This window comes from Echeneis naucrates, chromosome 21 (assembly GCF_900963305.1).
Source record: "Echeneis naucrates chromosome 21, fEcheNa1.1, whole genome shotgun sequence".
NCBI lineage: Eukaryota > Metazoa > Chordata > Actinopteri > Carangiformes > Echeneidae > Echeneis > Echeneis naucrates.
In genome coordinates, this window is record NC_042531.1 from 20,189,816 (window position 1) to 20,204,623 (window position 14,808).

The 14,808-nt window shown below is 38.6% G+C and overlaps 1 protein-coding gene across 1 annotated transcript in view; it reads left to right on the top strand.

The window, feature by feature from the left end:
• Positions 1-14,576, top strand: part of LOC115061505 (inactive dipeptidyl peptidase 10-like) — a 120,322-nt gene extending 105,746 nt beyond the window's left edge. Inside the window, exons 16-26 of the mRNA XM_029529860.1 lie at positions 1,176-1,297; positions 2,370-2,417; positions 4,114-4,212; positions 7,148-7,217; positions 7,441-7,635; positions 8,444-8,498; positions 8,585-8,684; positions 8,849-8,907; positions 11,050-11,122; positions 11,567-11,640; positions 12,563-14,576. Coding sequence (XP_029385720.1) covers positions 1,176-1,297; positions 2,370-2,417; positions 4,114-4,212; positions 7,148-7,217; positions 7,441-7,635; positions 8,444-8,498; positions 8,585-8,684; positions 8,849-8,907; positions 11,050-11,122; positions 11,567-11,640; positions 12,563-12,700 — 1,033 coding nt within the window. The 3' untranslated portion in view covers positions 12,701-14,576. The remainder of the gene's footprint in view (positions 1-1,175; positions 1,298-2,369; positions 2,418-4,113; positions 4,213-7,147; positions 7,218-7,440; positions 7,636-8,443; positions 8,499-8,584; positions 8,685-8,848; positions 8,908-11,049; positions 11,123-11,566; positions 11,641-12,562) is intronic.
• Positions 14,577-14,808: the final 232 nt, after the last annotated feature.

Here is a 14,808-nt window from a genome sequence, read left to right on the forward strand (position 1 = left end):
GCAAGTTTGGAAATGTTGATTGCTGAAGCAAATTAGATGACTGACACACACCAACTGGTGTTTTGTATGGTGCCAGTTAGTATGCAGCTTGATCCTGCCTGCTGGTTTCTGTCAAACCATGTCATGGTTCATTTGCATACGGCTGCCCACACATCAGCTTTGCATGGTTGTATGGGTATCAGGGTGGGATATTTCCTAACCAGATCTGTAGCACAACAAGAAAATTAATTCATTTCACATATTCTGCTTCCTTGTCTTCGCATGGTGCCTACATTTCCCACAATACAGCTCTAACTGAAAAAATGCCCGTTAGAGATTTGGATCTGGTTTGCTACTATCTATTGTAACCTCAAACAGTTTGTTCCCTCAAGCTGGAAAAGCAGGCAACGGAGTCTGTTACTTCTACTACTTTCGGTTACTTTTTCACAATATCCTGCACTGCTCCACAGGAATTTTAAACTGTTGTCATTGAATTGAACATTGGCAGAGTTTTTCTGGTTAGTTTTAGAGGCAGTGGTAAGAAAGGTTTGTTACTTCACATATGCCAGCTGTTTCCCCAGTTCCCATGTTTTATGCAAAGCTAGAATAATCAGTTTTGACATAGAAAAGGAAGAGTGGTGTCAATCGCAAACAAAAAACATAAATGCATTTCACAGAGTTTGGAATTACTGATGTGAGATTTGGCTGGAATGCACCTTATGCTCAGCTTGCCTCCTCAGGTTCACACATCATGCAGAAGCTCAACCCTATCTCCTTTAGTATCAAATAATCATATATAACTTATATAATTTTATTATTTTTCATCTCCTGATAAATGTAATGGGATATGAGACTGTGAATAATTCCGAAGACTACAAAGAGACATGAATTATACATACACCCATCAATGTTACATTGCATTGTCAGTCGTAATTCATGAACTGCATTCTAATACAGCAGTCACCATGTAGGGGAAAAAACTCTCTGATCAGTAACCAACATGGATGTGTATTTAATACACTGTCTGTGAAAAGGTCTTAGCTATGTGCAGCATCAGTGAACCAGGAAGCTAATATGTATGTGCATACAAATTTAACTATAGTATTGATGAGTTATGCTTTGGAACATTTTTATTTCATTTTGTTGCATGCTTACAAGAAGTCTCCAGGTGACCACTGACATGTTTCTTTAAACAGGCTCTCCACTGTGGATCATTTTGAGAAAGAATGTCTCACCTGCTCCCTCTTTAAATCAAAGTGCACCTACAATGATGCTGTTCTCAGCCCAGACTACCAACATGTTCTCCTAAATTGCAGAGGTAACGCCTCGTGACCAAAACAGCAGCTTCCCTAATATGATGTAATCAGTTTGAGATTGCAGTAACATCAAAAATTAAAGGACTGCATACACTCTCAGCCACAATAACTGACCGACTGATAAGATTACACTGACGTGAATGATGATCAAATGATTTATAGATTTTTCACACATTGACAACTAAGGCAACGTTTTTAAACTCGACTACTTTCTGAATTGCAGAGTCGTCAGTAATTCAAGAGAGTGCAAGGTTTATTTTACACTTGATTGTGCCAGATCATGTGGTTTGTAAGCAACAACTGATTAATCTGTCATCGTCTGTGAGCCAGTTTCTGTTTCTTGCTGCATTCGCTGATGAAAGAAATGTGTTAATGGGATTTTGGCTGTGGTGGAAAGAGGTCCAGCCAAAGGTTTAGCTGGTTTGAGATCCAGGGTCTACCTATGATGCATATGCATATTTAAGTTGATGCTCATTTGAAGGTAATCATACTCTTCTTCCTACAGTGCAAATTTCCACAAGTTATCACAAGTAGTTGAATTGTTACTGATTAATTTACTTAGTTGTGTGAGCTACGTTAGCGGGCCAGGTTGTGAAAACAATGCAAAGCTCTGTGTGAGCAGCACAAGCTATTCAGCACATTGAATTTCATGTTTTTGTTGAATTAATACATTAATCATCGCTTCATTTGCAAAACAGCTCAGAGGCTACAAAAAGCTCCTGAACACTTTTGAGTTGGGATATATTTTTACATGCTACTCAGTGACTGGTTTGGAAATCAGTCAATACAACTTAAACATCAATATGACAACTTTGACCATTTCAAATTTTGACTTGCTCTCATCATGATGCTTTGTTGATGATGAGATGTTCAAGCTCTTTAAAGTGTGTATTGATTAATTTGATTTTATTTCATCATGTCATCCATTTGGCTAAGTGGAGTCGATATTTCACATTGCAATGCAAGGTAGCTCATCAAGAACAGGCCAGACGTGTCAAGAGCAACAATCAGGTAAACATTTAAACACTTAGCCCAAAGAATAAAACATGGCTAAACTAAGCAATTTTTTCCTAGGTCCTGGGATACCTCAGTCTACTCTTCACAAGCTGAATGATATGAACAGTAAGTGCAGCCAATTTACTATTCAGACTCTTTCACTCACTTGCATCAGGCGTGTTTTTTCATTATGTTTGGGTAGAAGCAGATTTCTATCTATTTCTATTTCTATCTATTTATTTTTTGAGCATGAGTATGTGAAAAACAATAAATTGATGATTGGAGATGAAGTCACTACAATTAGGTTATGACGACAACGCACATTAGCTGATGTTTACTTGACGCTCTAGAAAATGGAGACACAACTGCTTGTTCTGGCACCTGAGCATGTAGCAAGGCACACAATACCAGACAGCTAAACACTGACTTGACTGAAGTAGCTAGTTAGCTTCAATGACAAGGTGGTGTGAAGAGAGTTGTCAACGAAAACTTCTGTGTCCATTTATTGAAGATACAGCGTTCAAGTCGTTTACATTGGTTTGAAAAAAAAAACAAACAAACACAAAGTAGTCTGAAAAAAATGCAAATACACCTTTAAAATAAAATAAAATAAAATATGAGCAGATGTGATATCTATAAACACAGATGAATGAATCTGCTCACACACAAAGCTTGCTCCAAGGTTTTACACAGGCTGATGAAGCTGGATGAAAAGTGAAGTCTTAACCCATGCGGTCCTCAAACTTGGTTGAGGCTTTTTATAATTAGGACATTGCCTCCTGACATCGTCTCTAGTATTTGGGCACTCTGTATTCTCAAAGTCAAGCAAGAGACCTCAGTGTTGTGGGATGAGATGAAACCTCTAGAGCTACTCATTTTAACTGTGTTGTTTGGCTTCGTTGTTTTATCTGCTGAAGAGGGCAAGGGGAAATTTGAGTCGTTGCAGATGTAGGCCTCTGTTGAAACAAAGTCTGCACAGTAGGCAAACGGTGGGAAATATGAAAAGAGTTCCTTGTAATCACTTCCATGAGAGATCCATTTTTCCTGTAGCCCAAATGCCAACTTCTCCACGATGTCAAGCCTCTAGCAGTATCTATGCAAGCTAGCCCAGGTAGGTCACCCCAACACAGTGCTGATGCTAGCTCTTTTTCTACCTGAGAACGACATTCAACATACTCACTGGTCCACTTAATTTTCTTTCTGAACAAAGGCTGTGCATGCTTGTGCAGCACGACCACCACTTTAGCCCGTGCTTTAGCTGGACCCGCTAGAAGCAGACCCAGCAGCACAGGCGGTTTAGACTTCTGAACCTTCCTGCTTTCCTTCTGTGGGAGAAGTCTCGTCCATCTTGTAGTTTGTAGGGAAATGAGGCTTGCACAGCTGAAGCTGCTATCGAAGAGTTGCCGTTCAAGAGAATCCCTGCTGTGTAGAGCCCGCTGGGCTGCTGTGTTCACTGTTCACTGTTCAGACATTACCACACAGTATTGACTTGACTGAGTTGGCTAGTTAGCTTAGAAGCTAACTAGGAGGAATGAACAGAGCCGTCAACGTAAACTCATGTGTCCATTTATTGAAAATACATTGTTTCCATGTGGTCAAGTCATTTACATTGGTGTGAAACTGTAAAAAACCAACACAAAGTAGCTCTGAAAAAATGTAAATAAATCTTATGCAAGACAATAAAATATGAGCAGATATAATATCTATAAACAGAGATGAATGGATCTACTCACACATAAAGCTGCTCCGAGGTTTTACACAGGCAGATGAAGCTGGATGAAAAGTGAAGTCTTAACCCATGTTTTCTTGTATTTTCTAACAGAGCACAAGACTCTCGAAAGGAACACTGTGTTGAGAAGTGTATTGATGAACAGAACAATACCCAAGTGGGAAAGACGAACTGTACAAATCAACAACCTTGGTATGATACTGGAATCATGTCCAACTATGAGAATCATATTTAAATATGGTGTGTGATTATCTTAATTAAAAAAAATGATGTCCTATATTTTATTTTTCAAAGAAAGGCCTTTTTAAGAAAATTAATTTTTGAAAGTTTCAAACCCTTTTAACATTTCACCAAGATCATCCTGATTAAAAGTGTAAATGTAAACCATTAATCTTGAACACAAAGCAAATCATCCAAAATATAGCAGAAAATTGAGAGTCCACTGGTGTGTGCCAAATTAAAAGGAGAGAAAAATAATCCTTCATGATTGTACTTTCTTAACGGAAGACAAAGAGATGATGACTGGTCGTCCAGGTGTCAAAGTTTCTCCCATGTTCATAATTTAAATGAGGTTTTTACACTGACATGCAAAATTGCCTCTCCCAACTTCATTAGATGGATAAAATATTCACAATTCATTTTTACTGCCAGAAAAATTTCGCCCAATTTTCTGTTCACGTTCCCCAACAATTCACAGCTCCTTTGTTCTCCTTGCCACAGCCTCTCACCTGTGATCTGGTCACCATTACATAGCAAAAGCATGACAGGAACAGATCAAGGCTTTAACCATGTTAGAGCGTCTTTAGATTATTAATCTGTTTTGTCTGTGCATATTCTCATTCATCCAGGTCGTAGTCATATCCGGCCAACAATTGATTCGAATGCAACTGTGCTTAGGACTTAGGTTTGTCAAAGATGTTTCGCCTCCTGAGTGGAGGGGCTTCCTCAGTTTGGAACACACTAGTCAGACCAATACGAGTTGCATCCGATTCAATTGTTGGCCAGATATTCATCTGTTTAATTTACCAAAAGTGTTTGTTTCGTTATAGTGGTAGCTATTTGTTATTCTTTAGCTCATTGCCACAAGTATTATCAATATCATTGTTCCCTCAATCTTATTAAACATAATAATCAAAAGCCAACACTTTTTATGGAAGTCTAGAATCAATGACACACATTACATATTATTACTAATTAGCAAGCTGTTGAGAAAGAAACACTGGATTAAAATTCAGCGGTGGAGCTTTTTAACAAACTGTCTATATCCATACACACCAGCAACACAACCTTTTTGAGTTGTCAGAAATGCCTGCTTTTCTTACATTGTCTTATATCTTAACTGTACAGAAAGAGCCTCCTCTGGTCTAAAGCTCCACCCAACTTGATCCACCAATCAAAAGGGAGGCTCAGATCCTCTCTACTGATTGGCTGACTCACGTGTTGCCTGTCACCTGATTCACCCCCTACCAGAGAAGCCAGAGAGAGGAGATGTAAATAGACTGAAGTAGTTTTTGGTTCTTAGAACCGTATCTTTTTATGAATATCAAAACTCAAGATAAAACACAGGAAAAGTGTAAAATATAGGACCTTTAAGTCTTCATACTGCATACCTAAATTAAGATGTTTAGAAACCTGGAATTTTATGTATTGTACAGTATAGCCTGTATATATTCTTACTTAAGTGCATGTGCATACATTGACAGTGGTGGTAGTTTTCCAGCATATTTCTGCATGTGCCTGTGAACTGGCCAGTGAAAATATGACTGTCAGATATGACAAATCCAGGATCGACACAACAGAGTGAACAGGTGCAGTGTTTTTTGAGGTAATTATGAAACAGCCCTGGAATCAGGAATGCAATAATGTATCGTTTTAATTAGAGTCGTTGGTTCACCATATGGCCTACTTTCTCTAATCTGTGTTCACTATTAGAAACAATGAGATACGTGTTTAAGGCCATTTGTGCAGTCGCACAGACAGCTGGGAGTGCTGTCATCAAAAGCTAAGCCCCAGTAGAATTGCAGGCTTATTTTGCACAGGAGCCAATATGTTTATTTGAGATTTATTTAGGATATTGAAGGATTTTCATGATGCCTGTCAATTCAAAATCACTCAGAGGTCACATTCAGTTATAATGAAAGATAACTAGGATCTGCAGTGTTACTGTAGTTAGCTGCATATGTCCTGAAGCCTAAAACGAATGTTCAGGTAGTGAGAACCATTGGATAACTTCAGTTCATCAGGAGCACAGCTAATTGCTTTGAAGACTTTTGCTTTCTTTATGGTTTAAGGTGATAGCTGTGATTATTTGACTTTGGTGTGTGAGGGACAAATAGTGAGTTTCTATTACACTAATATGTCAGTGTAATAGTCAGTGTATGTTCATTGCAGCCCCATGTGTACAATTTTTTGGGCTGTGTGTTTTTCTTTGGTTGCTATCTCTTTTGCTCTCCTCCTCTTGCTCTCCCTCTGTCAGGCAGTCTTTCTGGTTACCTCTCTTCCTTTGTCTTAAAATATCTCATGTGAGCTTCAAAATGAGAAGCCAGTGGCACAGATGAAGGAGGACGGCCTTTGACATATGCATCCTGTGACAAGTGGAGTGGGATTCCTGCTGCCCAGCGTCCATTATCTGGGTTTATGTGTTTGTGGAGGCCATTACAGTATGTTACCTCTATCAGATTCTAGATAGCTGCCTCTTTATGTCTTATGTCAATCAGCGCTTTGCTGTAGAGCTGTGTTTTTTCAACAATTTTACCACCATGTTCATACATGCAAGTGCAACTAGCTCCATCTGACTCAAGCAGCTGATCTAAGGAATGCGTGCCATGGTGACTCCTAAGCACCTCACAAACTGTGATTTCATGACTTGTAATGAAGCACAACCATTCAATCTGACACATGAAATGTGGTAGATTTGTTAAAATCATTCTATTATTTTTATTGGGCGATTTTACACCCAACAGTGAAAAGAGAGTGGGGAAATGACAGGTAATAAAATCTGGCCAGGAGTCAAACCAGCAACTTCCTTCTCTTGCTGAGACATACGGCTGTATATGTGTTCTCCCCACTATGTCAGCCAGTGTCAGAGCGCAAAACCATGAAATTTTCTTGTTGCCTTGTGATGCAGGACTTCGTCTGGAGCTGATTGTCCCAGCAGATTTTGATGAAACAAAGGAATACCCACTTGTGCTGGTTCTGTATGTCAATTTATTTTCAATTGTGGTTTGTATATTTTAAATCATTGTTTTTTACAGGAATTATACAGAATTAGATTCTAAAGAAATTATTTCATTAGAGATATTATTCTGTATACAGGATTAATCCCTTTATTAATCACAAACTGTTGGGTTTGTGTTTTTGTCATAAATTGTCTTGGAAAATCTTTAATGATATTAATGGCTTTATTTGGCTGTGTCACAGTGACAGCGCCCCTGGTCGCCAGGCAGTGAGTGAACGCTTCTCTCTCAGCTGGGACTCTGTCATGGTCAGCTCAGACAACGTTATCGTAGCTCATCTGGACGGGCGGGGAAGCGGCTTCCAGGGTCAGACGATTCTGCATGAGGTTCATGGGAGATTGGGAACTGTTGATGTCCAAGATCAGATTTCAGTCCTTGAGTATGTGGTTTTAGTCTGAAAATAACATGTTATAATTTTTTTTGTAAGGCTATGGTTGCTGTTTGAACAGGTGTTTTTTTCTGAGGAAGTTCCCTAACTGAGTGATGTGAGCCAGACATTTCTGTGTCAGCGATAATCAGCGATGATCAGGACGAATGATCAGGTCTAATTATCTAAGAAACAAGAAGCTCCAATGTTTCCTATTCTTCCTTTTGCATAGGAAACACCGATGCTTCATGTACAAAACTGAGAAGAAAATGCCATCCCGCTATGCACCAACATTTTATATGAGGCAGATAGGGTGAACTCCAAATCACTTTTATAGATTTCTTTCTAACCCGCTTTCTTTTTCATGAAGATCAAGCATTATATCAACTATTATGATCATCACACATTATGCATAAATGTTATTTCAAAATGCAAAAAACAACCCAAAACTGTACATATAAAAAAGTCAAAATAGTGCAATGTCTTAATATGGTTTAGTAGTAAAGCATTATTTAACATCCACATCTGGCTTACATATTGCTCATACATTTTCTTAACCTCATGCCATTTTCCTTTGAGGTCAAGGAGAACGGAATATGGAAGTATTATTAACACTGGGATCAATGCGAGGTTTTGCCAAATACCATTGGATAGAATGTAGCTTTATGGCTCTTGAGCACTGGCTTCACTTTACAGTTTATGTCCACTGAATGTCAGTGTGGAAACTTTGACCAAGCTGGTCTGAGGAATAAACAAGACTCTTACTTAAAACATCAGAATGTCTTTGTACCTGCAACTCAAATAACTAATTAACTTTCAGGCACCTTGTCAGGCTACCATACATTGATGGCAACAGAGTTGGAGTTTATGGAAAGGTAACTCACACCAGTCTGTGTACTGACTAAATAAATGAAGACACACAATTTCAACTAAAAAGCAGTGAGGGCTATTTTTTTTCCAGGCTTATGGAGGCTTCCTGTCCTCACTCCTGCTACTTACACACAGCTCCATGTTCAAGTGTGGCATTGCTGTGGCTCCAATAACAAACTGGAGGCTTTACGGTAAGAATCACACTTGTGTGGCATTTTCAAATTAAAGTAAAGAAGAAATCCTGACAATCCCTGAAAGCATTTTCAAGAGTGAAATGTATTAATTAATCTAGCAGTGTTGTCTTTGCTCACAATATGTTGCCAGTAACAGTTTTTTCCTTTTAATCTGTACAAAGGATCGGCCTTCGCTGAGAAATACTTTGGCGCTCCAGTAAAAGAGGATCACAAATATCAAGTACGACTGGATGTCAGTGGTGTATCTGAAGGTTTATTCCACTCATTCAAATTTAAAATCATTTGAACGTGCTCATATATAAGATCAACCATTCAGTTTGAATACACACTCTCTATTTGAATAGCGATTAAGCAGTGTGTGTTTTTGACGTCACGCTGCATTATACACAATGCCAGACTCTAGACTAAGCTTAGTAATGACGTTTTAAATGAGAAGCTCTGTGTCCAGCATACAGTCTTGGTCAGACTGTGTGGGAGATTCCAGGCTCATGTGCTCTTCCCTCATACAGACTGAGCAGCACTGGCAGGATGTGGGCAAGTCAAATCTAGAGAGAGTGAAGTTGAATTTGTCCTCTCAGCCAGTCACATTTCACTGTGAAGCAGCTGTGCCACCAGAAAATAACAGGTTGTTACTGTCTGTACTGTGCCGGGTGGCTGGTTGAGTTTGTGTTCACAGAGAAATTGCTGTGCAATCATGTCATTTTTCCGTAATAGCAATTTCCTTTTGCTACACATTGTTCTGAAAGTATATTAATTACATGTGGTTGCACAATAAAGGGATAGCTAATTACAGCTATTTTCATGTAATTGATGCAAATCTGATGATCTTGAATATCACAATATTTCCTGCCACATGCTATATATATATATATATATATATATATATATATTTTTTTTTTTTTTTTTTTTTTTTTTATATATATCAGACTTTTGCCCAGTCCAGCCCTAATTCAACTGTTTTATTCACATATTAGCATGTGACAAATAAAACGTTCAACTGCAGCATCACATATACCAATCAGCCATAACCTTAATACCACCTGCCTAATGTTGTGAAGGTCCTCCTTTTGCTTCCAAAAAGGTCCACTCCTGGAGGTCTGGTCTCCTCTAGACTTCTAAAGGTGAGCATTACCCTGCTGAAAGAGGTCACTGTCATTGGGAAGGGCTCTGTATGGGTGCCTTGACAGATCTGCATCACAACACAACAAAGGGTGATGCTCTGTGAGCTCTGACACCAGCCGTCACTCCCTTCATGCATCAGTGAGTCCTGACCCTGTCTGTGGTCCAGTGGGTTCGCTCCTTGGACCACCTCTGGTAGATCTGACCCCCTGGAGATCAGGATAATCCACAGAGCTGTTATGTTGGAGATGCTCGAACTCAATCGCTTACACATCACAGTTTGGCTCTTGTCAAAGTTCCCATCCGTACATTTGACCATTTCTCTTGCTGCAACCTATAAACCTCAGGGGGTTGTTATTATGGTATGGCTGATACAGTGAGTGTACACGCAGAACATGACATAGAGTAATATAATTACATTTTATTGAAAAATATTCCCACCATTTCTGTGATTGTATTCTATATTACGATATTTTAGCACTGTATGTACGCAATTTTTGATTTTAGATACAGCCTACTGAGCAGATCCTGTTTTTGACATCCAGCTAGGGCTGGTACTTGGGGAAAATATCCCTTACAATTTGGCTGCTAGGTAGAGGCACATAATTATAGTCATGACACTTCATAAGATTTAGGGTGAACAGTGTGCAAATCAGCAGTTTCACACATAAGGAAAATCTGACACTTCTTGAAGCTCAGTATAATTTTTTGCAGCTCAATTTAATCAGTTCATGGTCAGAGTCCAGGTCAGCTTCATGGAAATCTGGAAAATGGTTTTCATCAGTCCCCAACAAGTCTTTTCTTCACACCACACACCAAAAATATGTTGATTAATATTAATATTATATATATATATATATATATATTAATATTATTAATATTTTTGATTAATATTTGATTTACTTCTGGTGGAAAAGATAGTTTTTAGTCATTAATTTTTTCATTTATTCATGTTCTACCACTTATCCATTTCTGGGTCACTGGGGCTGCTGGAGCCAATCGCAGCTCACTCTGAGTGAGGGCGGGGTCACCCTGGACAGATCACCAGTCCATCACAGGGCCAACACACAGAGACAGACAGAGACCAACAACAACTCACACTCACACTCATGATGTCTTTAGACAGTGGGAGGAAACCTGAGGAGCCCGGAGGAAACCAATGCATTCACTTCTTGTTTAAAATTAAAATGAATTATTTAAATAATTGTTTTTTGTGCATTTTACCATTTACTGTCTACCACAGATTTCAAGTCTGCTCAGTAACATCACAGCACCAAGTCCACTGAACTTCCTGATTATCCACGGCACAGCAGATGGTGAGTATATGTTGATGTACAGCAGGTTTATTACCAGCGCAAAGGTTAACCACTCCAGTTGTGATCTCTTAATCTTTCTTTGTCTCAAAGCATAAAAAAATGTATAATACATCTGAGTTCATATAAAAGATTAAATATTTTCATGCCATCCTGAATTAAGATAGTTGTAAAATTGACTGACAAGCAATCAAGCCCCCTGTTGATTCAGATCTGTATTTTCCTGCCTCAGTGTGCTTTGATTGTGAATGTAGTATAATCATTGTACAATACTGACTCTTACATATATTACATATGCTGATGTAAGCGATTGCTGAGTTTCTTGACTTTTTTAATTTTAAGAGTTTGTCATTTTCGTTATATTCCCAATAGTGGGACTCTAATACACTGGGTAGCTTTGTATAAAGCCATTATGAATCTGTTTTAATAATATCTTCTTTTTTTCAGCCACTGTTCATTTTCAACACTCAGCTGAGTTGGTCAAACTGCTGTCAGCATCAAAAGTTAACTACACCCTCCAGGTGACTGCAGACGCCTCCTCCCTAAATTACAATTCAGTTCACTTCCACTGTGGAGACTGTGATTTTGTATTTATAGCTCCAATAGACAACAGTCTTGTGTGAATCCACCTAGCTGCGAGGTCAGGCTGCACAACTCTCACAACGTAAAACAGTAGAAAAGCCCTTTTAAATCCACAGGCCACACTCAAATTTTCTGTTTTTGTTAAAGAGGTGAACTGCTCTGCAAAGTGCACCAACATGAAAATAACTTTAATGGGTCAAGCACCAGCCCAATGTGTGAGCAGGTCTCTGGGTTCCTGAGCTCCTCTAGCTCTTTACTAATATTGGGACGAGCACAATCCTCTTTCAGGTTTCAGGTTCATCTCAGCCAGTTAGGAACCATATTGAGTCAGATTTTCTGCTTTTTATTTGTTTTGTGTTGTGAAATGAAAAGACATAAAGAAACAAAGAATGCTCCTGACAATGACTGTGTGTGAATCAGAGCATGATGTCTTATCCAGAGCATTGCTGTTGTTCATTACACATTAGTGAGTCACACTGCTGCACTGAGTCAAATATACTGTAGAGCTGTTCGGATACTAATAATGCCAAAAATATAGTGGTCTTTGTGCCACGTGATACATGAACTGCATAGTCTCAAACCAGGATAAAAGAACACTTTCTTCTGAAATCAATTATTCCACGCTGCTCCTAAACACTAGCCTACACATGTAATTTCAGAGAAGTAACAATATCCTGTAAAACATGGGCAGCACTTCAGGCAATAATGTTATTAAGACAGTGACTGAACATACTAATATTTAAACAGTTTCTCTTATTTATTTTCTCTTATTATTTTTAAGTAAAAACAAACAAACACTGAACTTGAGTTTTCTTTTCTAACTGTGACTCTGGTGTGCTTCTTTTATTTCCCGCTGCTCAGATTTTCCCAGACGAAGGACACAACATTGTTTCCATCAAGAGCCAGTACTACATGCTAAACTCAGTGCTCACCTTCTTCAGGAGCTGCTTTGAGGAGGACCAGAATTTTAACCTGCAGACTTCTGAAGAGGATGACTAGCCCACAGAACCTCCCGAGGCATTTTTTTGAGGAGTAGCTGCTGTAATGACCTGGAAACATGGACTGCTGTCTCTGAGAGCATCAATGAAAACTTTCAGGCCCACATCGGGGAAGATCAGTAGCGTTAAAATTTGGAATAAGTAGTCCACGGGATGAACATGGGTCCATATGATGACGTTATGTAATGGAAAGGATCATAGTTTTGTTGTAGTGATCTAATGCTTAGGATTCTACCCACTGTTTGTAATATTTGTATCAGAGAAGAAATGTCAGGGTCTTAAAGAAACTTGTATTTTTTCAATTTTGAGGATAGTTTTTGCTGAATACTCTAATCTACTGTAACAAATTCAAGTTCACTCACCATGAATATTCGAAGATCAGATCACAAAACAATTTGTGCAGGTGCCTTTACCTCATTGGTTGTCATTACTTTCTAACCTTAGAGGCCACACATTGTTCCCGCAATGTCTGATGAGATCATTGTACACCCTTGAGGATCTGCAGGGAACCTTCATCCTTACCAGTGGATAACTGCCTCCTCATGTTGCTAAACTGGGAAAATATATAAACAAATGATAATAATAAAAAAAAAACCTTTGCCATATATACTTTTGCTTTAATCACATTCAGGGAGGAGACCCATGATGTGGAGCTTAAGCTGCATTTGGGTATCCAGGCCAGGATTGATGTTCCAAATGGAGGGCGCAGTGATTTTCACATCTCTTGCTGCTGGCCAGTGTGTATGTTTTCTGACCTTTATTTTACCAAGTAAAATGTTTGAGAAAAACTAATTCTCATTTACAAACATTAGCTTTTTTTTTTTTAAGCCAGAAACATATTTACACCAACACATAAATCTGATGAAGAACCAAAATTTCCTAAATAGATCCCAGATATTAGCAGTAATAATAATGACAACCTGGGGAGGTTTGATGCATCAAAGGATGCATTTAAAAGACCGGCACACAAAGCATGACCATTCAAAGCCTCTTTCAAATGCATCCTTTGTTTCCAAGTGATAAATAATTCCAGCAGGTGGATCCTTCCCAACCCAATCCATCCCAGTAAAACAGTGGCAGGGAACAGACCATTACATCAAATTTTAGTTTGTGTTGCCCCTCTCAGCAGCCACGTTCTCCACAGAATGAGTCTTTGCCTTATGCAACCCCCTCCCAACCAACCCTGCCCTCACTACTGAGCATCCCCCTAAGGAGAGAACATATCCTCTAATGTTATGACAGTTTAAATGACATGCAGAGTTAGACTGATGAGGAGGGCAGGGAATATTTCATCCTCTCACTTCCTGTCACCCAATCTGAAAGGGGCTATTGATGTATAATAGGAAATTTAACAACTTGTTTCTCTTATTGTTGTGTCTCAAGATATAAAGTTGCCATTACCCTGTTTGGTAATGTAAATATATAGAATAATACATGCTGGATTGAAAAAAAGTCACAATGCAGAGTATGGATTTTGTATGTCACATAAAAAGGTATGTATAAGGTATTATTTTTTTTTCCAGATGATAATGACAATCTTTCAATCTACACCACGACAATATCTAATATCTAATCCAGTTAGTTTTGTTACATCACACGTGTGTCTTCAAAAGACACTTAAAAAGACACTTAAAAAAATTTAATATCCCTAAATGTATAAAGTGTTTCAGAAGGGGATGAAAAATGGAGAAACTAGTGCAATAGTTCATAAACCATATTCATGTAAGATTTTCATTGTCACAACCCCTGATTGAATAATATCTACCTGACCACATCACAGACCATGACCCTGTGCTGCTCACACCTCTGCACTCGCTCGGTTCTGTCAAAGTTGCATGAGGTTTGTAAACCTGAGAAACTTTGTAAGCTGAAATAAATTGTTTAACTGGACAGTCTCTCATTTGTGTGTTTTGGTAGAGGAAAGAGAGATAATCCATCCCTAATGTGATGCACCGCTCTCCCACAGCTGCACCAGTAAAAGGGTGAGCACTAGAACTGGTGATGGATATTATCTTCAATTTCCTCGCTGATTAACAAAAACAAAGCTTTTACATATCTGCAGCAGCTATTTTGTTGTTGCACTGAGCAAACGTTTAAAGAGGATTACTT